General features: G+C 48.4%; 1 protein-coding gene across 3 annotated transcripts in view; it reads right to left on the bottom strand.

Annotated features, from left to right (window-relative positions):
• The window catches only part of PAXBP1 (PAX3 and PAX7 binding protein 1), a 503,587-nt gene that overhangs the window by 251,836 nt on the left and 227,779 nt on the right, over positions 1–23,972 (bottom strand). For all 3 annotated transcript variants that reach the window (XR_011283466.1, XM_069636333.1, XM_069636334.1), the window contains exon 8: positions 23,266–23,389. Coding sequence is in view for 2 of the 3 variants with exons in the window: in XM_069636333.1 (XP_069492434.1) it covers positions 23,266–23,389 (124 nt within the window). In the remaining variant the exon portion in view is untranslated. The remainder of the gene's footprint in view (positions 1–23,265; positions 23,390–23,972) is intronic.

Genomic DNA, 23,972 nt, shown 5'->3' with positions numbered 1-23,972 from the left:
CTCTTGATGACCGTGCTCTCTGCAATGAGCCGGCCTGCATTATCTGCGGCGTCAAAGGTCGCCTTTAGAATGCACCCAGACAACGATCTACCCTCCGACGCAATCTGGCCTAACTGGCCCTTTAGTGGTTCAGATGTGGAGGCGATGAGGGCAGCTACCTGCTCCCACTGGAGGCAATTATAGCTTGCCAGCAGAGTGGTGGTATTGGCGATTCTTGCCTGGTAAGCGGAAGTGGAGGCCACTTTCCTTCCTAACCCATAAATCCTCTTGCTCCGCTTGTCTGGGGGAGCTTCAGATGAGATGTCCCCGCTCTTTTCCTGGTGTTAGTGACTACCAACGAGTCGGGCTTAAGTTGACCCCTTATATAAAGTGGGTCTGATTGGGCGGCCCTGAACAATTTTTCAATTCTGAGGTTGGCAGCCCTAGTGAGATTAGGGGTGAGGAGGGAAGGGTCAATTCTGCGTTGGATGGACTTCAGAATAGGTATGTCTTGGGCGATGGGTTTCTTATCCCCCCATGATCTCTTCTGCAAAGTCCCTCTCTTCTTGAGCCCCTTGAGTGTCTGTGAAAGCGCTCTGCAGCTCTAACTAAGACCTCATTCAGTAGAGGCCGATTATCCACAGGTGAGTCAGTGTCCGGTGGTTCTTTGTGAACAGGTGAGTGTCAGAACCGTTGCTGGAGAATCCTGCAGGAGTGAAGCTGGTCCTCTAAACCCCCAAAGCCAGCCTGCCCAACAATCCTGTAGCAATAAAACTACTGGACAGGCAAACCCAAGGGGAATTGGAGTGAGAGAAAGAACAATTCTGGAACTCTCTGGAACTCCTACTGTTCGCACTTCGGGCTGTCGTCGCAGGAATGACCTTGCATTTATATTTCAGTAGTGTTCCTAAAATAAAAATGCAATCTTAAAATACATTTTTCTATTTCTTTACAATGACTAAACTTTCTGATCTACTTGATTCTATTACCTGTAGCCTAAGCTTGAATTGCCGTTAGGCTGTTTAATTCCTTAATGTGGTTATGTAGTTACATTGATGGTAGGCTTCTGTAATTCGGTTCTTGACAATGAAGTCAATTATCTTTTCTTCTAAAAGAACTATCTTCTTCTAAAGTTCTTTCAAAAACTCTTCTATTACCACAAACGAATGTCCTTAAAAATAAACACCCAAAAACTTATCAGTACTACTATTCCAGTTTTTAAATACATTTTTGACTTAACCTTTTTTTTTTAAATAAAAAAATACCTTATACTACATTAGATGAAGATGATGCAATTTCGTAATTGAGGACTTCAAAATCGGAAGAATTCTGCTTCATTTAAGAGTGTCAAATGGTTTTGAAATCCTCTGTGAAGAGACGCGCTGGTAGTGAAGAAAAAACAAAATCCAAGATGGCCGTGACGCACATACGACATCGTTCGGTCCTTTTTTTCTAATCGCACGCATCCAAATAACACTCGGTACGCGCACGCAAGCAAAAATGACACGACTCGCGCTCGTAGAAATTAAAGTTAGTAAGTACTTCTAAATGTTTAAACATTAAAAACACGGCGAAATTGAACCGCGCGCCTCGTTAGTAGTTTTTAAATAAACAAAATTACGCGCTTTACCATCTTATAAAAATTAAACCAGTCTTACCACTGTTCCAATTTCAGTAGAAAAGATTTTAAATAATGACTTGAATCCAAAATTAAATAATCTTAGAAGATCCAAAAGGTTCACTTAGCTTTGTCTTTTACTGGATGACTGGAAACACTAAAGTCTTCATCAAACCAAACTTGAGTACTATGTTAGATGTGAAAAAACTATAATACTGTAATCTACAACTTTAAGTGGAAATGAACTATGTACTGGAGCTAACTAAAACATGACCTACTCTGGTAGAAACTTTAATGAAAGGCAGTTTAGAACCATTTAGAACATTCCACAATGACAACACAATGCTGCCAGCAGTAAACTAAACCAATCACTGCTGAGAAAGTGTTCCACCATCTTGGCTTGGGAGAATCTCATCTTTCTAATTGGAAAAATTAGTTAAGGAAATATTAAACCTTTAAGTGAACATTTCTACACTCACACCTGAGAAGATTTAAATAATTTAATACTTTAACAAACCTCCCCTTCTAGCTTTCCAGGAATAGTATCTGAAACTTCTCAAAGGACCCTTGCAAATGTGAGGTACAAAATATGAACACCTGACAGTGAGTCTAGATTATAGACCTATGCCTCGTCTTCCTCCTCCTCATCCTCATCCTGGTCCTCGTCTCCGTAATAAAATCGACTCCCGCTTGGTCGTCCAGCATTTGTATGTATAGGTCTTCAGCATTATGGTGGTAAGGTTGAATATAGAATGGGTCTGAAATCAGGCCCTGAGCTGGAGTTTCATCACAAGGTCTTTTACTGGGAGGCTGAGGGTCTTTGAATCCTGAAGGAGTAGAGTTGTCAGGGGTACTCTGATGGCTCAGAAAATGATCAGGTTTTTTTTTCATAGAAATTAGCCAAAGACGACATTCTCATCACCCTGTCGACGTCATCAGAGCTCCATTCCCTGGAACTGGGGATGACCAACTCCTGCTGCAGTTCCTCTTCTATTCCCATAACCTGTAGAGAGGGAGGGATAACTTTAGGCTTGGTGACAGGTTCAGGAAGACCCAGGGTTGTCCTTGTGGACCTGGGGTGCAGTAGTTGTGTGTGACAACTTCTTCCGTTTGTCCCCTTTACCATGAGTAGGAGTGTTTCCCTGATGGTCGGGCCTTCTCAGTCTTGACGCCTGGCGCCGAGATTCGGGGGTGTGTCGGCTAGCTTCTGTATCTTTAGAGTGTGAACGTCAAGACTGAGGCAGACGTGGAACGAGCTGCCGGAGCCGACCCCAAGTGTGCAGCTTGGGGGTGGAGGTCGGATTCGTCTGACGACCATACCTCTGTGACTTTGGGGAGCGAGGCACTCTTGGCAACTGTGGACGGTTGCCGTGCGTTGGGAGGTGATCGACCTGGAACGCCCATAGGACACTGACTCTGTGGACCGCTCTCTATGTGCCTCCTTCTTTCGAGCACTCAACACGCGTGTCGAATCTCGGCTGGGGCTAGTGTGTTTGGGTGTAGTAGTATGGGTAGCGCTCGTGTCACCGGGTGTGTTCCCCATAACTGCCCCGCTGGACAATCCTCCGAGGTCGGGGACTAGTGCTTGGGTGTCTTGACACCCATGTGACCTCGCCGTCCGAAACGGTGGCGTTGCTGCCATCACTGACGGATCCACCGCTTCCATGGCCTCGAGCTGCCTGGCGTAATGGGCCCAATGTTTAGTGGAGCGGTCCTTTAGTGTTTTAGCCTTAAAGAGCTTACACGTTCTGCAGTTAGCTTCGGGGTGGTCCCTAGGCAAACAGATTACAGGTGGTATGTTTGTCAACCCAATGGAACTTGCGGTTGCACTTGGGGCAAAATGTAATGGAGTACTCTCCATATGTCACCTAATGGCAGCGAGTGTATGTAGGAAATAAAGTGAGTGCGATTATGTCCATCCCCACTCTTCCTACTTGCAGGGCCGAGGCCAGAGGCCTTCCGAGGCCCAAAGTCAGTCGTGCAGTCTCGACGGTTGTTCGCTCTTCGGACCGGCGTCTATCTTCGATCTCTTGACGTTGGATTGGAAGAACAGGGATTTTTAGATAAATTATGAACAAATGGCAGCAAGCCAGGGAACTCTGCAACAATGCTTCCAACAAGTATGGCGTAAAAAAACAATCCGAGGGTCCTACCTGCCTGAGGGATCATGGGTACAGTGGACGTCTCACTAGGGATAGTATTACTGGTAAGCCCTATGTCGACGCCCATTTTCGGGTTTCGAAAAACAAACTAATACTCTGCAGCTTCCACTAGATGTCGGCCTATGCACAGCATGTGATCTTAGCAGATATATATATACACACACACATATATATATATATATATATATATATATATATACACACACACACACACACACACACACACTTCTTCCTCCTCTTGAGAAGGGTCAAAGACTTTCTCAAGCTTAGCCACAGGGAGCGGGGGATTCTCCTCTCTAGGCCTTTTGGGCGTGGATTTCTCAGAGAGTTCTACAAACCTCTCTAGCCTCTCCATACATCCCTCAAACTTTTCCATGGTCCAAATAGAAGAACAAGAGGGGTCCAGGGGTGTAAATAATTAATCATTTGTCTCAGAACATTGAGATTTTTTTCTTTAACGTCTAAGAAAGGTCTCCGGTGCCTTCCGAAAAGTCCTTTCAGGGGACCGACGGTTGATGCATGTCCTTCCGTTTGTCCTTAGGCCTTTCCGTGGGTTCCGATGAATCCTTCGGCCCATCCCTGGATTTCAACCAATCCTTGGGTCTCAACGAATCCTTAGACCGTTGCTTCCAACTATACGCCGAAATTATCCTAGTGATGTTTTCGGAAATCTCAGAGTCGGGCAGCTGTGTAGTCCGGGCCTGAGGTTGCGCGGTTGCTTTCGGCAGAACCGGGGGATTCGACCGTGGATGCTTTCTACTGATGCGTCTCAACAGACTCCTGAATATTGGGGGCAGCGCCCTTAAATTTAGAGGGCCCAGTCACAAGGTGCACCTGCGGTTGCAGGGAGGGCTGCCGATCCTGACGATCAGCGGGCACGGTCAACATTTCCAGTGTGCCCGTTGGTGCAATGGACCACTTCGACAGTTTTGTCGAAGACATCCCTGGGGTTGTGTTCTTAGTGTGTAGAGCGTGTTCGTCTGTCGCTGGGGTGTACAGTCCCCATAGCATGACTCGAATCTTGCCTAGCGGGGCTGGGCACAGACGACGCAGAGCGGGAATGCTCCGCCGAGAGGTCAATCACCTCCGAATTTGTCACAATCGGCGGTTGTGGCAGCGGCAGAACTAGACTCGGCCTGCGACATTCCATAGGCCTCCCACCGCTTAACACGGCGCTCCTTCAGTGTCATCGGAAACAGGAGCTTGCAAGCCGCAGTCTCGTCATGATTAAGGGGCAGACACTGATTACACTTACGGTGTTTATCCTTCCAGGGAAATTAAACCTAAACGGAGCCCTCTCCATAGCGGAGGAAATATGTAGTGACGAAATGACCCAAGGGACAGAGTGGAAAGGGAAAGGCATTCTTAGAAAAGGAAATGTCCACCCCAACCCCACTCTTCATACTGTGTAGGCTGGCCAGAAGGCCCAGCCATGTGGTCGGCAGCGCCAACGAGAACACTCTGTCGAAGATTTGTGGAACCGGCTTCAGCAGAGATCTGGAAACAGCAGTCAATGGAAGGGACGGTAGGATATTATTAACTAATAATATACGAGTAAAGGTCGAAGGATAACAATAGCAATGTCTGTGGACGGGCTGCACATAAGGCAACCAGTATGCTGGGCGGAAAAAAAACTATCTGAGGGACCTGGACGAGTGAGCGATTTTGGTTACACTACACGGACAGGCACGCCCATGTCAACGTCCCCTTTTGATTCTCGAAAGACAAAATACAACACTCTGCGGTTACCAGTGGATGTCAGACTATATGCACAGCATGCGATTCTAAGCAGATTAAGCATCAGAACACTAGTGTCCTTCCAATCCGCTATCTCCCTCCCTACCTGTGGTGTTCCCCAGGGGTCTATCCCCTCGCCCTGGCTTTTCAACCAATACCTGGCAACTCTCTCCTATTGCATTTCCATTTTCTGCTCAAACTTCCAGTGCTATGCTAATGACACCCAACTCATTTTCAGGCTTCCTGCAGCCACCTCCTCGCATTCCCTCATCTCTGATTGCCTAACCGCCATTCAAAATTGGTGTGCTGCCAATGATCTTTGTCTCAATGCAAACAAAACTGAGACCCTCCTCATTGGTACACCATCACCATCCTTTCCCCTCACTCTCTGGCTAGCCTCCCTTGGCCCTCCTCCTACCCCTACCTGCGAAGCTAAGAACCTCGGGGTCATCTTTGACTCCACACTTTCCTTCTCCATACACATCCAACGTCTCTAAAAAGTCAAACTTCTTACTACACCTCCTTAGAGGTACTCGGCCTTTCCTCTCCTTCCCCCAGAAGCTCACTGTCTCCCAAGCTCTGGTTGTCTCCAAGTTGCAATATTGTAACAGCCTCTTTCTAAATCTACCTCCCTCCACCCTTCGCCTTCTACAACTAATCCAGAACAGGACTGCAAGACTTGTCCTCGGCCTCAAGTCCTGGGATCGTATCTCTCCAGCTCTGAAATCCCTTCATTGGCTTCCAGTGGATGCAAGGATTACATTTAAAACCCTATGCATTATTAAAACCCTCTGCATTATCCACAAGGCTTTATGGGTCCAAAATATACCTTCAACTATCCCTCTGTAAATACCTGCCTTCTAGAGCCCTTCGCTCCTCTACTTCTAATTACCTCTGAGTCGGTCGTTTTTCAAAGAAACAAGCTTGGGCAGATCAGTCTTCAGCTGCGGCCTCCCTTTGGAACAGCCTTCTAACCACCCTGAAACTTAAGAACCATGACTGGTTCCGGAAGCACCACAAGATCCTCTTTGCTTCTGCCTTTGCCCCTCTTCTCCCCTGCTGATCCGTTTCACCCTTAAGGCACTGTGCGCACCTGGCCACCCAGGTACCTGCTCACTCTGCCTCCCTCCAGAACTGCCTCCGACCCAACCTCGGCACTGGGATCAGTATCTGTACCCATACAAACCCCTACTTCTTCCTCTGCACTACCTTTCTCACTGCATTTATTTATTCCACTTATTTACTCTGTTCTCTCCTCTGTTCCACACTTTCCACCACCCCTGCCCCCCTCCACACACTGCCCCCTTTGCCATGCACTTGCTTAATGTCACTGAGCCTAGTAAGATCATATTTTGTTGTCCCCTGTTCCCCTCCCTTTGCTTGGTCGCGCTCTGAAACACGTGTACGAGTGCGATATAAATAATATATCAAGCAGATAAGCCTTGTGTAGCCTCACACACTGACTGCACCAATTCTTACCGAACAATGGGAAAGGGCTCGGCCAAGGGAGGTAAGGGGTGGACTAGACCTTACCGCTTATCACAGTTTACCAGTTGTAGAGCCTAATTTTATGAAGTGCCAGGCACTGTTGGGTTTAGGGAAACCTAACAGTGACCCTAACAGGTCTTAACTCTGCTTTATCCTTGCATTTTGTCTTCCACTCTAAAAATCACCAGTCACCGTCTCTACCAAGGTTCCAGTAGGCATTCACTATCTTGGTCTATGTTCATCTTTTTCCCTATGCACCCTGTTTGGAATGTTAGGCCAGCACCCTTAATGACTCACAGGAAGGGTTGGATTTTTGGGGGTGAGGGAAGGGCTGGGGGGGTTGTAGATTATACCTGTGTTGATGGACCCTGTACTTTGTTCTCCCTCCACACCAACAGATTTACTGTCCCTCGTTAGGAAATGAGTCCTCATCAGGGGGACACCTTGACGTGCCGCGAGAGAGGATTGTCCTCTGAGGGTTAGTGTGCCACAAAAAACACTCACCAATGTGTTAAGTATCATTGCATGGTTAGCTGTATGATTAGCTGGCTGATGGACGCATATAGCTTTATTCATGTACAGAGGGATGCAGTCTGCTGAATCCACAGGAAGATCTGGTCAGTGCTCCCAATTTAAAAATCCAGAGCAAGTTTCATAGCCCAGCCTCATCCCAGTGGTGTTAAAGGGAAGGGATATATCTGTTCATGGTCTATGCCTGCCACGGAAGGAGAGGAAAAGAAAACCAAATGAACAGCTCACTGTATACCGGAGGGAAGTCTAGGATTAAACAGCGCAATCCACATCAGACTGGTTGGTGCGCCAATCCCCCAACACAGAAGGAAGAGCTGGGTTGAAATCATACAAGAACCAGGGTCCAAGTGTCCCAGTCGAGGGTTCATGGATGCAGTGTCATTGTACTAGTGGGAGGAGGTAAAGATCTATCTGAACCGGGTTGTTAGGGGTTTGGAGAGGTGCTTTAAGGAACATGTTGGGCAAAACACAGGTTCTCTAACTTAGTCACAGGTCAGGCCCAGCCATGGCGGCACTTGCACCTCATGGGACATGGAGAGCTTACGAAGCAGAGTAGAGAATGGGCCAAATAAAGCACCTCAATCTCCTTTGAACATTTATCTGTCAGGTGCAGAGGTGTTTCACACTACTCGCAAAAGGTTCCTCAATCTTATGGGCCAGCTAAGTATGGCATTGGATTCGGAAAGAGAAGTCTCTGCTAACTGCCCTAGCTTAATTAGGGATCCTGTAGCATGCATCTGTTGCATGCTTTTGTAGTGGGGGAAAAAAAGTCGCAAAAACACAGACCTAGTTGCTGGAAAATTAGCAGCCCAGCAAAACAGAGTTCACGAAGATGGGTTCACATCAGAGGAAGCACTGGTGCCCTGCCTGCATACAAAATTCACTATAGCACAATTATTTTGGAGAGTTGCTCTGCCCGCATCAAAATGCACTGCAGCATAGTTCAAAACAGAGCTCAGCCTACATTGATGTTAAAAGCCTACAGTAATAAAACAAGTGGCGTTTCATAGCTAGCCAGCAATTCGCAAACCACACAGCTGGAAAAAAACGAATGAAGCAAGCAGTGCCTTCATTCTCATGCCAGCACTGAAAAATGAATCGGACAACTTCAAACTACTGAAGCTGAAACTGTCCAGCACAGACATGTGGGTCTGCAGCAGAACTATATTAGTACTCCAGTAAGGGAGTGTAAAGGAAAAGTTCCATGACGACTCATCCAGCTTAGAGTGAAAAAGGAACACTGCAACAATCTGCAAGAGACTCTTGCGTGCACCTTTAGGTTAGTTAGTTACCGTTAGAGTTGGTAAGAGTTTGCTTTACTGAAGTTGTAGAGCTATTCTTGTGAACGCACAAAAGATATACAAATGTTAAGAATTTATATTTTGTGCAATCTTGGGTACCTCACCTTTTTTGCTTCAGCCCATTCCCCTTTTAATTTTGGATACCAACCTATTTTGGTGAGCAGAGGGACTTCTACTGAAGCCCCCCTGCCATTGCCATGCTCTCACTTTTATAGTATATGGTGCCAAGTGGAATGGTAGGCCACCTGGCTCCTTTGTAACTAGCCCGCTCTTGAGATTGGTGATCTGGATTTAGTTATCCCCTCGACTAGTGCTACTCTGCCATTTCTCGTTTTGTTGTTGAATCCTAAAAAAGCAGGTTCTTACCTGCTGGACGTTTACACCAGTCCCTAGCTCTAAACATGCCAATACATGTACTGTGTGGATGGACCTCTGCTTGGCTTGCTACCAAAAGCTGTGTTCGTCCCTGTATGCAATCGGAGTTCTGTCTTAAGCCTTCCCATTAGTGGGTTTCTAGTAGACCTGCCTCAATTCTGCTGGGCTACTGCTGTTTTACTTCTCTCCTGGAGGATTTTGCCACAAAGCTCCTGCTACAATTGTAGGGCCAGGTCTGGCCACACCGGAAGGGTTCTGTGTCGTTTCCCTGATCTCTGGTTATTTTAAGCTGGATGTCTTTCCAGGGCTGTCGCACCCCATCCCCACTGGCTAGTATCATTTCTGGCATTTTATTTAACAACGCCTTCCCAAATTACTGCCTTGACCATGCCTCTTGGAAACCCTTAGTCATCCAGAAAGTTGGTGGGACAACTTTACCCCACTTCGTCTGGGCCGCACTGTTAGGGAGGCTTTTCAAAATGTGCTAATTTCTCTCTACCTTAGAGACCCCCAGCTCTTTTGCTGAACTTTGGGACTTTGTTTTCTGTGTTCATTTTCTTTGATTATCGAGTTTTAGATAACTCCCTCCATAGGCATCATCTTTCATGTGCGTTACACAGCACCCTCAGTGCAGTGACACGGGGATGTCTTTTTAGACTTCTCAAAGGTTTAAATACCTTCTATGGGATAAACTACTGTTTTCCAGAGAATGTAAGGTTAAATTGACTTTAGTCTTTTTAAATTCCTAGACCTAACACACACTATCTTCCTATAGAGTGCTGGAGGGGTGTCTAGAAACTCATGTAGCAGTCAAATGCTACCCTTTCCTATCGAAATGGCTGGTGGCAGTGGTTTTACAATGAACTACCATGATTTTTCCCGACCGCAAACACAGGTAGCCAGAAATTGCGGGAGCCAGGTTTTTTCAAAGATGGTGCCTTAAGCCCTTAGTTTAAACAGGTCCCGGTCGTTTTTTGCCATTTCTTTTTTGGAAAGGTCCTTCTAGAGTTTGTCTCTGCAGGCCAAACTAGGTTTGGTCCTTTGTTCCTATGCCATTGGCGGGCTTCAGGACTGAAGACCGCCTCTGGCACCCGAGTGTCTGGGGTGGGCAGGAAGTGAGGGAGGTGCCCGAAAATCCCTGTGCTTAGTCTGCTAGGAGACCCAAATGCACTCTGGTGTGATTGGCTGGACGACTGTTCGGCAAGAATAGCCAGTGTGCTTGGTGAGTGACAGCTAGGCTGGAATGAAAGGGAGAAAACTGTTTAAAAAGGCGAGTCTCTTGGACTGGAAAGCAGTCGACCACTGGAACAAAAGAACCGAAGAAGAGCTGGAAGAGGGCGGCTGCTGCAACTCCTGGACTGTTGGTTTGCCTGGTGAAGCCCTGCTGCAGGTCCGAACTGCCAAGTTTGGCTCGACAGATGAGCACCTTCAAGTACGAATGCTTCCTTTGAGTTGGTGGGACCAATCAACTTGTAAACCACCTGGATACCATTCTCGGAGCAGGTTAGGATTAACCAGGGGGAGGGGGGGAGTGGAGGACACCAGCTTGTGTGCTCGACTACAGCTCCTCGAACCAAAAAGCTTCCATTTTGCCAGCTTGTTTGACCAGTCCCCGTGCAGTGCAAGAGTCCCGACATCCTCCCTCTTGTCCCCACAAATGAGGCTCAGGAACAGCGAGATCTGCAGGAACTGCCAGGAACCAACGTCTTCAGCTGTATCTTTTCTTCATATTAAGGTACTGTGCCAATCCGATTGAGAAAACTTGCCTCTCGCTGTGAAAGTTCGTGAAACGTTCCCAACTTACAAGCCTAATCAGCTTGTGACCCAACATAGGATTCTTTTTTGTACAAACTACTTCTGAGAACTTTGGCAAAGACTTTACAGTTTACTAAAAGAACTGCTCTTTCCTATCCATGACACTAGCCCATTGACTTTGGCTTAGGCAAATTGAACTGAATTGAGTCCTCAAATGAACTAAAACTATTTGCACTGCCTAAGAAAGTATTTGTGATCCATTTTATTAACTTGTGCCTTTGTACTCCTATTTAAAGTGACTGAAAAGCCATTTTGCTCCCATTTCAGGGTAGCCTATTTTACTCAGAAACTTATTGGTTTGATACAGAACAAGTTACTTACCTGTAACTGTTCTCCAGCATGGGTCTGGCATGGATTCACATGCTCATGAATATTCCCCGTCGTCAGGCTAGGAATCCTCGGTAAAGAAAAATCAGTATCAGTTTCGTTTCTGATCTGTCTTTCGTAGTAGTAACCAATCACTGATCTCTGCGTCATACTGACCACAGCCAATGACTGCCATCTCCCTAAGCCCCGCCTCTGGCAGCCATCTTCAGATTTGGTAGCACGTGAAGAGGCAGTATGACCAAGTGAAGAGCCGCAGAGGGGTAGGCGAGAGGGTTCGCATGTGAATCCATGCCAGACCCATGCTGGAGAACAAAAGTTACAGGTAAGTAACTTGTTCCTTCTCCAGAATGGGGTCTGGCATGGATTCACATGCTCATGAATAAAGAATACATAGCAGTACACACATGCACAACCACGGGAGGTGGCAAAGGCTCAACATTAAGCATCACATCAAAACTCAACATTAAGCAATTCTTACCTCCTCACCAGGCTCACCTTAGGCGAACAGGTTGCGCAGCACTGCTTGGCCGACCCTGGACTCCTCCCTGGAATCCCAATCGACGCAGTAGAATTTCGTGAAGGTGTGCGTCGACCTCCACGTAGCAGCCCTGCAGATGTCCAGCAAGGGCACACCAGATAGGAACGCCGTGGTAGCTGCGATCGCTCTGGTGGAATGGGCTCTCGGACGGCCAGGCAGCGGTCGGTTTGCCAACCGATGGCAGTACATGATACAGCCGGAGAGCGATCTGGAAATGGAACCCTTCGAGAGAGCCTTCCCCCGATTGACAGGTCCAAAGTTCACAAAAAGTTGTGACGTCTTCCGAAAACACTTTGTGCGGTCCACGTAGAACTTCAGCGCTCTAGCCACATCCAGCAAGTGCAAAGTCCTTTCAGCCGGCGACGAAGGCGACGGGAAGAAAACAGGCAACACCAAGGGTTCGTTGAGGTGGAAGTCCGACGGCACCTTGGGCATGAAGGAGGGGTGCGTCCTGAGAACTACCCTCGTGCCGTGAAAAGTCAAGTACGGGGGCTTGCAGGAAAGGGCCTGGATCTCTCCCACCCGTCGTGCAGAGGTGATGGCCACAAGAAACACTGTTTTCCACGACAAGAACTTAAACGGAGCTGAGTGCAGAGGCTCGAATGGAGGTCCCATGAGCTTGGTCAGCACAACGTTGAGCTCCCACGCCGGGGCCGGGGCCTTCACCGGCGGGAACGATCTGAACAGTCCCTTCATGAATTCTTTCACCAAACGATGAGACCACAAAGACGACCGTCCTGTGGTTCTGGTGCATCAAGAGATTGCAGCAAGATGACTCTTGATGGAAGCGTGCGCCAGTCCAGCCTTGGCCAGCGACAGCAGGTACGGCAGTACTTGGGGAGCCGTAATCCGTAGAGGATTAATCTTCTGTGCGTGGCACCAGACAGAGAACCTCTTCCATTTGTGTCCGTAGCATTTAAGAGTTGAGGACGCCCTGGCCTTTGCAAGAACCTCTCTGCAGTCGGCCGGTATGTCGTAACCTCCAAACTCTAACGCTGCAGGAGCCAGGCCTGCAAGTTCAGCGACTTCGGGTCGTGATGGAGGATGGCGCCTCCTTCCCTGGAGAGAAGATCCGCGTCCACTGGCAGTTTGACAGGGACGCTGACAAGTCCAGAAGGTCCGGGAACCATATCTGCCTCGGCCACGCAGGTGCGACGAGGATCATCCTGCACCGTGACCGCTTGAGCTGGTTGATGAGCCGGATCAGCAGCGGCAATGGCGTGAACGCATATATGAACAGGCCCTCCCAGGGGAACGAGAAAGCATCGCCCATGCTCCTCGGCTGGGGAAACCTGCTGGCGAACCTCCGGCACTTGGAGTTTGTCGCCGTCGCGAACAGGTCGATCTGGGGTGTGCCCCACCGTCGGAAGAGGCGGTCCACTAGATCCTGTCGTAGTTCCCACTTGTGGCACGAGCGCAGCTCTCTGCTGAGCGAGTCGGCGATGGTGTTTTTTATTCCTGCCAGATGAAACGGCACCAGAAACATCCCTTGGGCGACGGACCAATGCCACAGATCCTGTGCCTCCTTGGACAGGGCTGGGGATCTGGTACCGCCCTGCTTCCTGATGTAGAACATGGTGGTAGTGTCGTCGGTGAAGATCCACACCACCTTGCCCTTGAGGGACGGAAGAAAGGACCTGAGGGCCCAAAACACTGCACGGAGTTCTAGGAGGTTGATATGGAGGGACCTCTCCGCCGGCAGCCAAAGACCCCTTGCGTGCAGGTTTTCGGTGTGCGCTCCCCACCCCTCCAGGGAGGCATCCGTGGTCACTGTCTTCTGGTGGCCCGGGGTCTGGAAGTCCATGCCCGCCGTCAGATGCGCGCGGGTGCCCCACCACCGGATCGCTCGTCGGAAACTCTCGTCGAGTGTGATCCTCTCTTCGAAGCTGCCCGTCGTCTGTATCCAGCGCACGTCCAGGAACTCCTGCAACGGGCGCATCCGGAGCCTGCACAGGCAGATGAGATAAATGCAAGAAGACATCATTCCGAGTAGGGACTTGATGGACCTCACCCTGGACGAGTCCGCAACCAGCATCCGCTGCACCTTGCCCAAGATGGCCCTCGTCCTTTCCTCCGACGGAGAGGCCAGAAGCGACACTGTCGAGCTTCGCTCCCAGAAACAGTGCGTCTTGCGTGGGCACCAGGTGGGACTTGGCGTAGTTTATGGAGAATCCCAGGTCCGTGAGTAGTTGGACGGTCCTTGCCGTGTGCTCCACGGCGAGCTCCTTCGTCTTTGCTCGGATGAGCCAGTCGTCCAGGTAGGGGTAGATGTGGATCCCCTCTAGGCGCAGCCGCGCCGCCACCGGTGCGAGGCACTTGGTGAACACCCTTGGTGCCGACCTCAATCCGAAGGGAAGGGCTCTGAACTGGTAGTGACGCCCTTGGACCACGAATCTGAGAAACTTTCGGTGTCCCTTTAGGATGGGGATATGGAAGTAGGCATCCTCCAAATCCAACGACGACAGGAAATCGCCCTCCTCCAGTTGACCCAGGACGTATTGGAGGGTGACCATCCAGAACTTCTGTGCCTTGATGAATTTGTTCAGTCGTCGTAGGTCCAGGATGGGACGCCATCCTCCCGTCTTCTTCACGAGGAAGTATCTTGAGTAAACTCCAGAGCCCCGAAGCCTCTTTGGGACGAGCTCGATGGCGCCCTTCCTGAGCATCGCCCTTACTTCCAAGAGAAGTTGAGGGACGTGATGTTCCTTCCTGGCCACAGGGGCGACGCGCGGGCACCTCTTTAGAAACTCGAGCGCGTGACCCTGAGCCAGGGTGTCCAGCACCCAACGGTCGGTGGAGATGGACTGCCACACGCTGACGAAGTTCGCCAGCCGGCCTCCCACCGGGGTGCTTTGGTGGGGGCCCGACCCCTCGGCCGGTTCAGTCCTGCTTCGACAAGGCTTTGCCGCCTTGTCCTCCTTGGCGACGACGGCGGGGTCCGCCCGACTTGCCTCGTCCCCTGTAGGCTTCCTGTGATGACGAACGGGCCTCTTGACGATAGGTGGAAAATCCGCCACTGGAACCTTTGGAGGCACCCTGTTTGCCTCCGCCACTCCGAAAGGGCGGCCGTCGTTGCTGGAGAACAGCAAGAGCTCTGTGTCCGCCTTGATGGCATGTAGGGAATCGTCCACTGTTTTCCCAAACAGGTTGCTCCCGTCAGTAGTCAGTAGCCTTGAGCCATCCACGCCGCCTAAGGCACACGCCGTTGCCCAACTGGCGAAATCCAGTGTCAGCGATGTCCGTCGCTATCGTAATGGCGTGGTCCGACGCCACTTCTCCTTCCTGCAAGATCTCTAGGGCCTCCGCCCTCTTGTCGTCTGGTAGGAAGTCCAGCAGGGGGGCGAGTTTGTACCACAACTCCCTGTCGTAGCGGGCTACGATAGCCAAGGCGTTGGCAGCCTTAATCGTCGTCGCTGCCGATGAGATGACTCTGCGTCCCATCGTGTCCAATTTCTTTCCCTCGCCGTCCGGCGGGGAGGTTGACGTAGAGGCCGCGCCCCCCCCGCTTTCTTCCTGGCTGCCGCAGAGACGACCAAGTCGGGGTCGGCTGTGCCCGAAGGCACAAGGGGGCCGCGTCCGTGACCCTGGTACTACTTCTCGAACCGATCCCTTCTAGCCGGCGTTGTGGATGGGTTCTTGAGGAGGGAGAGACCCTCATCCCAGATATCGTCCAGTAGAGGTACAGCGAGGACAGTCTTCCTCTTGGTCTCGCGCCGTTGATAAAGGAAACCTTCCTTCTTCTCTTCCGGGCAGAGCTGGAAAAGCTCAGATGCCCTGGCGATCATGGCGTGAAACGATCCAATCTCTTCGGGCAGGGAAGCCCGGGTGGGAGGTGACGACGGGAGATCCTCGTCGTAAACCTCGTCGTCTGTACCCGTCGCGGCCGTGTCAGTCCCCGTATCATCCCCACGTGTCGTGGACAGGGAGGAGGGCTGAGCAGGGCGCAATGTTTGAAAAGGAGGTGGAGGATGAATCCTTCTCTTAAGAGGAGGGCTCCAAGAAGGGCCTGGCTCTGGGTCCCCCGTCGGGAGCGGTTCCTCCGTTGATGGTAACGGCAGTCTCGTCCTTATCTCCGAGCATAAGGACTGTATAGCCAACAAAATGGCCGCCGAGTTGTCTTGCGGCACTGGTTGAGGGGGTTCCGACGGGCGATCAGGAGCCCCGTCGGCACCCTCGACGTTCTCGTCGTCTCCACGTCAGGGTCCCTCCCGACAGGATGGTCTTCTTCCACGCCAGCGCCGTGGCCTAAGACTTCGATCAGCTCCTCCTCAGAGGTTGAGGCCGTATCCACGACGACCTCCTGCCCCCCCTTTTTCTTCTCGGTCGGAGGTTTCACGGGGGTCCTGTCGATGGGCATGAAAGAGGACTCCCTCCGCGGTGGCAGGGAGATTCTGGGCCCCGAGGTCGCCACCACTGGTGTAGCCTCCCCAGGCTGAGCCAGGGCCGCCGCAACTGTCTCGATAGAGGCCTTGGCCGGATGGATCAAGGCTACCACCTTAGGTGCGCTCACCGCCTTCTCCTTGGGGGGAGGGTCACCACCTCGCTCCCTCTCCGATGGGGCCTTCGAGCACGACCGGGGTCTCTAGGAGCTTCGCCAGGTGCTCGGCCTTCCTCTTACCCGAGCCAGAGCGTTGGCTCGTCGTTGATGGTGCCGGGGAGGATGCGCCCTGCCTGCCGCCCGTAGAGCCCGACCGTTCGGCGCTCCCGGTGCCAGCGGACTCGCGGTGCTTGGCCTTCTGTTGGACCCTCGTCGCCGGGGCGCCCTCAAAGGTCTGAGAAGACCGCTCGGACGACTTCTTCTCGCCTGACGGGCTCCTACCTTCCAGCCAGTTGGCGAGACGCTGATGGCGGTCCTTCATGGTCTGCTCCAACATATTGCCGCAAAACGCACAGTCCTTCTCCACGTGCGTCTTGTCTTCATGCAGGCAGTAAAGGCAAAGTGAGTGTTCGTCCTCCTTAAAGACATTCTGAAGCTGGCAGACCCTGAACAGCTTTCCGGGCGTTGAGCTTCCCTTCTCCTGGGCCATGCTCGAGAATGGCCTGAGAAACTTCTGGAGTCCTCCAAAAGCGTGGCTCGATGAAATCTTCACCCTTGAGGGGCGTAGAAGAATCCCCTTTGATCGGATAAAGAAACGGTGGAGCTTGAGGCTCTTTTGACCGAAAAAGAGAATTTTCCTAAGAAAAAGCGCGAGAAAAGCACTAACGCTCGAGAGCAATAGCACGAGGATCCCAACACTTGAACGTGCGGTAAAAATCTGAAGATGGCTGCCAGAGGCAGGGCTTAGGGAGATGGCAGTCATTGGCTGTGGTCAGTATGACGCAGAGATCAGTGATTGGTTACTACTACGAAAGACAGATCAGAAACAAAACTGATACTGATTTTTGTTTACCGAGGATTCCCAGCCTGACGACAGGGAATATTCATGAGCATGTGAATCCATGCCAGACCCTATGCTGGAGAATGAAGTGTATTTGTGTATGATATTAAGTTGCCTCCTTCTAGTGAATGTTTTCTAAAAGTATTTTTACCAAGAAACCTTGAGTGCAAGTGTCTACTTGAACCACTGTGATTGTAAGACCTATGTAACATCCTTTTACTGCTCACATTCCCGCTTGAGATAAGCTTGGCAGCTCAGCTCGCTACCAAAAACTGTAGTACAGATGTATACCAAAGGGTGGTTTTGATTACACCTGTAGTCCCAATTGTATGAGGTGGTCCCAGAGGGTGCTCCATGCAATTCTGCTTAACACGCACCACCATGGTTTCCTATGTGGGACACTTTTCCACTGACTGGCTGACTGCCCTTCAAGCCACCAGAATCTGTGTTGTTGGGCTCCATCTTTCTCGCGCTATCTTTGCAGTTTTATTTTCCTGGTTGGCAGGTCCAACATCAGAGAAGCAGATTGTTGTTCTTTTAGGTTGCCTGGGTCGTCATTAGTTCAAGTGCTTGGGTGACAGTATCATATTACATGACCTGCAAGAGAAGTGTTTCTTCTCACCAGGTTGTTTTGTCATTTCTGAATTTTTTTCCGTCAACTGCCAAAGTGAGTGCTTACCGCTGGGCCTTAGGCTGGTGGGTTAATCAAGATACTTCCTGTCAGTGGATTCTGCAGGTCTCACGTTTTGCCATTCACTTCCATTGGCATGAATCCAGCTGCGCTTCCTCCACCTGGGGCTGGAAGGCATTGTAGAGTTATCTGTTGTCCTAAAGCTATGAACGAGTAGTGGCAAGAATATTTTCATACCCATAATCCTTTACAGGCAGAGCAAATTATATTGCAATGTTGTTCTCCCCTTATCAGTGGCGCACAACATGATGCCCGTGGGCCAAAAACATTCCTTCAGGACTTTATTTGTGGCCCTCCCAATAACACGAGTTTAAATGATCAAGTGTTGCCTGGCCTAAAGTCAGTCACTAAAAATCTGTCATGTCAGGTGTGTGACGCCTCTGTGGTCCAGTTTGTGTGTTTGTATCATGATGCGTGCACTTTTACTTCGATCAATTTAAAAACATGAATCCAGTCCCATAGTACAAATAAATCAAAGCAGCAATGACGTTAAAAGGCTGTGTATCACGTGTTACAGTAAAAAAAGTAAAAAAGTACACGTTCAAATACCCAACTGAAATGCGCGCACCAATGCCCCTGCCACCCGCTAACATGGATAGTTCAGCCCACTGTATGGCAAAATCCAGAGCAAACCATGGATTTGTAAGGTTACCACTTAAATAGTGGGGGTTTATGCAAACGGGACTACACCAGAATACAAAGACTGGTGATAAAAAGGAAAAGATAACTTCTGGCTTACAAATGCTTGAGACCTTGATTTTCTGTGTGCGCTGCTGATGTACTTTTCAGCGGCAGCCAGGGGGGAAGAGCACAGTTTAGAGGGAGCATAGGACTGTATAGAAAAGCATTGTGTAACATCCCCAACCCCATTTAAAGCACAATGGGTCGGAACACAATGGACAAAGCTATAGTTTGCATCTCAAGTTAGAATGACGCAAATCTGTGCATAAGCTCGTTGTTCCACAGAGGTAGAGATGAGCAATGCAGACGAGCTGCTTTTAGCTCCTGTTCGATTTTGGAAGCCTGGGATAGTTATTTCTGAAGCAGAAGCCCAGAGATGCGCGCTATCACAAACACAATCATTGTGTGTCCCAGTGATCGATTTGTATTGCAAAACATCACTACCAGGGCCTGGAGCTGTAAAATGAACTCCTTTTGCTTCAGTTACAAATCCCTGGTGCTTTAAAGTGCCCTACTAGAAAAGAAGGTGAAAACTAAACATCGGTGGCGCGACAGAAAAACTAATTGTACGGTGATGGAGGGGGTCTGTCCTGCAGAAATGTTGATTGCTCCAAATGTACTTTTCAGTTAGATGTGTCCACTTTGGGAGCTTGGCAACCTCACAACGAAATACTCGTCTCCCAGGGCTGTTAACCAACTACTATGCAGAGCCGATTAAAAGTGCAGGGAGGGCAAGTTTACAAGTGTGAGGTCATCAGAAGATCAGGACCTCAAAATCACCATTGCAAAAACAAAATGGTTTACGAGAGTATGACTGGTCAGTAAGGTTACTGACCAAAGGAGCCTAGAACGCCCATCTCTACCCTATTATCGCACCTACTGCCTGCAACCCGTGTAAATTCTGCCTTGTTTGCAATACCTTGTACATTACCTGTAACTGTTTGATAATGCTCTAAACTTTCTGTATTGTCCACCTAGGGACCATGCTGTATTATATTATGTTGTAATCAATTCAAGCGCCTGGATGCTCCAGGGCCAGGCGGCGCTATACAAATAAAATATAAAATGAAGTTTCAAAATGCAGGTTACACCAAGTTTAGAATCGAATGCCTTTCGACAAATTAGGTTCTCACAATCAGAAGGTTCTACGCAACATTTTGTTTTGACAGCTTGTCCCTTTAAAGTAAGTTCCTCCTCAGGTAAAAAAAGGGGCTCAAGTTAATAAGTTGCAGTGAAGAGCAGAGCACCTACCAAAAGGCAAGTTTAAAACAAAAGGTGCATGCTCAGGCAACTATTGAAGAAAAGTGGACCACAAGAATAGAGGCACATAAAACCAGCACGTTATGAGTGTGGTGGGGTCATGCAAAAGCTCAGGTTTTCACTTTTGCTGCTTGGGCAGGAATTGCTGCTCCTTCGGGAAGTTGGTCAAGACATAGAAGGCAAGAGTGTACTGGGCAACACATAGGGACCATGAAGACCTCAAAACAAAGCAAAAGAAAAACAAAAAAAAACAACCAGCACTAATAAAAGGCTGCATCTCCCAGAACAAATAGTTTCAATGTTTAACAGTCCAGCCAAAGCTGTCAAATATGAGGGCGGCTGGCCATATCGTGCCCCTTAATCAACTTCCTCCAGAGGTCTTTGAAGGGAAGCATGTCGCTGAAACCCAGAACTAGTTGTTGCAGCAATCCAGCATTGTCTTCAACTGTCCTTGCAAAGTCCTGCTCCTTTGCAGATCGCTCCTTTGCAGATCTCCAGAAGGCCTTTGGTTGTTTCCACAAGCCCAGAAGCCAAAAAACCAATAGTCTACTAACCCTGCTTGCGGATCGTGCCCTTGGAAGGGTCACAGAACCATCCTGTGGGCTGAAAGGTTTCCTAGTGGGTTATCTCACTGAATCAGTAGTTCTCCAGAGTTTGGACTTGGGACTCTGCAGACCATCGACTTGTGAAACAATCATCACCCCCTTCTGCAGCTGCAGCTCTCCAGCATGAAGAGGGGCCTTGCAGGACCAGCTTCTTTTTTCTACCATCAGGGACTCCTGCTGTCTGACCCTGTTAGCCATCGCATTTCCACCTGCAACATGCGTGGCGGGTCCTTTGAAATTAACATTATGGTTCTTTCTTCTTCTTCCTTGCACTGGCCATTAAAGGCAAGAGTCTCACCAGAGTGCAGAACCGCTGAGTAGCCGGAACTAAATCCAGATGCCAAAAGTGACCTCTGCACCAGCGACACCTAGACCCCTCCAAACAAACCAATACACAAAGCACAGGGGGCTGGGGGGGGGGGGGGGGGGGGGGCAGTCATTTCAGAAGAATTTGAAGTGGTCTCAGAGTGAAGAGTACAGGGGCGAGTAAACATACCCTTTTCCAGCATGCCACAACTCCTGCGGGTTGAACTGGCGTAAAAAAAGCCCTTACAATACCCCTCGCTTGCCTGACCATGATCAGTGGAGTTCTGGTCAAGGATCCTCCCAAGGAAGTGGGTTTGGGAGAGGGCTAAGCTTTACATCTAGTGTTCTTCAATTCTAAAAAGAAGTTACAAACTGGCCGTTGGCTTTGCCAACAGATCACTTTAGTCTCCCGCAAAGGGTTTCATTGGGTCATGTGGCTAAAAGGACACTACGACCCATTTCTTCTAGCAGGGGAAGGACTAAGCGTTGAGGTTTATTGCATGGTTGTACATTGTTTTAACTCTTTTCTTTCCAGCTATTACTTTTCAAATTGGTCCATCACGTACCTTGTCTTTTCTTCCCTTACTTTGCTACACCATAGTGTTCTACTGCTGATCCGTTACGTTAATTATAAGGCGGTGGTAGCCAGAGCACCCCAAAAGTTAATGTGTATAATGAAACTTTTATTATGCGCTTAACACTGCAGACCAGTCGCTAAGCACGGGACCTTGATCCGAACCAGAGTTGCTCTGCGTTGTCTTGCTTCCAAGACAAACGAGTTGCCTCTGAGCCATCCTCCACCCTTGCACATATCAATAGTGAATGTTTAATGATTTGTAATTGATCAGAGTTGTCCAAGGCCTAAATAAAAATAAAATTGTTATACAACTGTCTAACTTGCATTAAGAGTTATCATGTGTGCTTAACTGAACCCTTCACCACTCTAAGTTTAAGTCTTACTACTCAGTCACACTACCTTGATAGCGTTTGGCTAAGCAGTCCCCCCACACCTCGTTCAACAGAATAGGGTGGCCTCTCAATCTGTCCACACGGCAGATTCTGAAAATCCATATTAACAGCTGTATAGGCTTCAGTTTCATAACCATTGGAGAAAGGTAGCCAATTCTCGGCAGAGCATTGGGGTGAAAGACTTCGTGTTTTTTTTTTAGTACAGTGGGGCTTAGGAGAATGTGGAATTCAAGCTAGGCAAATAACGGCAAATGAAAACGTAACCAAGAACATACACAGGAGTAAACAGTCAAATTCCCACCAAGTTTTTTTTTCTTTTAAGCAAAATCCAAATGATTTCTTTTCTGGTGCCGGCCAGAAAGACATTCTGAACTAAACAAAATATTCAAAAAATGTCCTATAAAACCTCAAATGGTGCCTGGGACATCTTATTAGGAGGCAGACATGCCTAAACGTGTTCATTATCGGAAACAAATCTGAATTATTAATCTACCATGTGATGTTACTTCAGGAGATTACAACCACCCCGCTGTCCAGCAGAACTGAGCATAACTGTGCATAAAATGTTAAAATGTAGGCATATGGCAAAAAAAATGTAAGTTGCAATCTGATACAGCTGATTTTAAGTGTGGTGTCATTTCTGCAAGTGATTTACCAGCTGACAATTTCGCCCAGTGCAGTAGTAGTAACTGCATCAGGTTATACTTCAATGTTGGTGAGGCAGACATGTGCGTGTGTATTGTGCATCTGTTTTTCTATGGGGCATATCATTTTCTAACAGGCACAGACAAAATATGCTTCCATGAAGTGCGTTCTTTAACGGCTTATGTTCTGGCTTCTGAAGTATTGATTAGAACGTGTTACCCTTTACAACTGTTTGTAAACCCCATGGTTTATACAAGTTCTCCAGCAAAATGTGCTGTAAATGGCATCATATCGACATATTTAAAAACGAATCCGACTGGGAGCCTTACCAACCCTTGTGTAAACTTTTAGGCTACCACACTTGCTTGGTTATAACTCATGGGGAGAAAAACATTTACACTATATCGCACTACTTTAAAAATTCACCAGCCACCATTCTATTACAATGTGCACTTTTATTTGACAAAAAGGTGCGGCCTGCGAGAGGTGCATTTAAATATAAACCGGACCACTGAGTTGGTCTGGTGGAGTTGGAAACCTCTGACAAACGAGAAAGCCAATCACCAGATCTTTGCCATGGTGCATGGGTATACTGGGCACTGCTATGCATTCAGCCGATAGCCATTTAATGCTACAAACCAAAATCTTGGGTCCTTTTACAGGAGTATTAAAGGCGGATGTGCATAAAGATACATTCATGTCAATACACGAACCACGCTAATGCAATGCATATACATGTATATATGCGAGCAAAAGCCACAGCAATTTTAACATTTAGTTTTCATTAACATTTTGTAAAATAAATACTAGTTATACAAGGGTGTTTAATGAATAATAAAAACCTTCAAGATGGACTGACTTGAATGGCTTGAAAACTCCGCAGATTCATCTTTAATATCATCTTGTCGTCTTTGGACAAGGCGGACAGCTCGCTGTTTGTACAGCTGGTTCATTGCCGATTCAAGTTCATTTATCAGCGGCACCTGCAAAAATATAACAAACTCCGTAACATGAAGTCCTTTAAGTGGCATCTAGGGTCCATGCTAAGCCGAGGGTAATTGAACAATCTTCATTGCCAGGGTAAAACAAGGTGAACTAATCACAATTTTAAACATACAATTTTAAGAAAACATGTTCACATTTCGCATCAATGATGTACCTTCTGAATGCTTAACTCTTGCAGGTTATTTTCGTGGACTACAGAACAAGTTGAAAAGTTTGAATATGGGGACAGAGTTAGGAACATTTGCATTATTACAATTGGAGAATGAAAACAATAAGGTATAGTAATCTGAAGGCTATACAAAATTCACACTGTAGCTAAAAATGCAGTCTCTTCCTTCCGTTCTCTACAAAACAAATAGTTATTAGGGACTGTGATTGCCGTTTGCCTACATGTTCTTATCAAGATATGGTGATTCAGTTCTCATGCTAAATATCCCGCCGCCCCCCAAAGGTTCTTGTGAGGTTCTGTCAAGGTAGGGGAGAGAGAGAGGGCGGGGTGAGTGGTGGGGGAACTTTTCCAAAAATTGCATTTCCAGTTTAAACTTTTCATTTGGCAAATTT

This window comes from Ambystoma mexicanum, chromosome 7p (assembly GCF_040938575.1).
Source record: "Ambystoma mexicanum isolate Mex_15411 chromosome 7p, UKY_AmexF1_1, whole genome shotgun sequence".
In the NCBI taxonomy this organism is placed as follows: domain Eukaryota; kingdom Metazoa; phylum Chordata; class Amphibia; order Caudata; family Ambystomatidae; genus Ambystoma; species Ambystoma mexicanum.
This window is presented reverse-complemented; position numbering and strand designations above follow the sequence as displayed.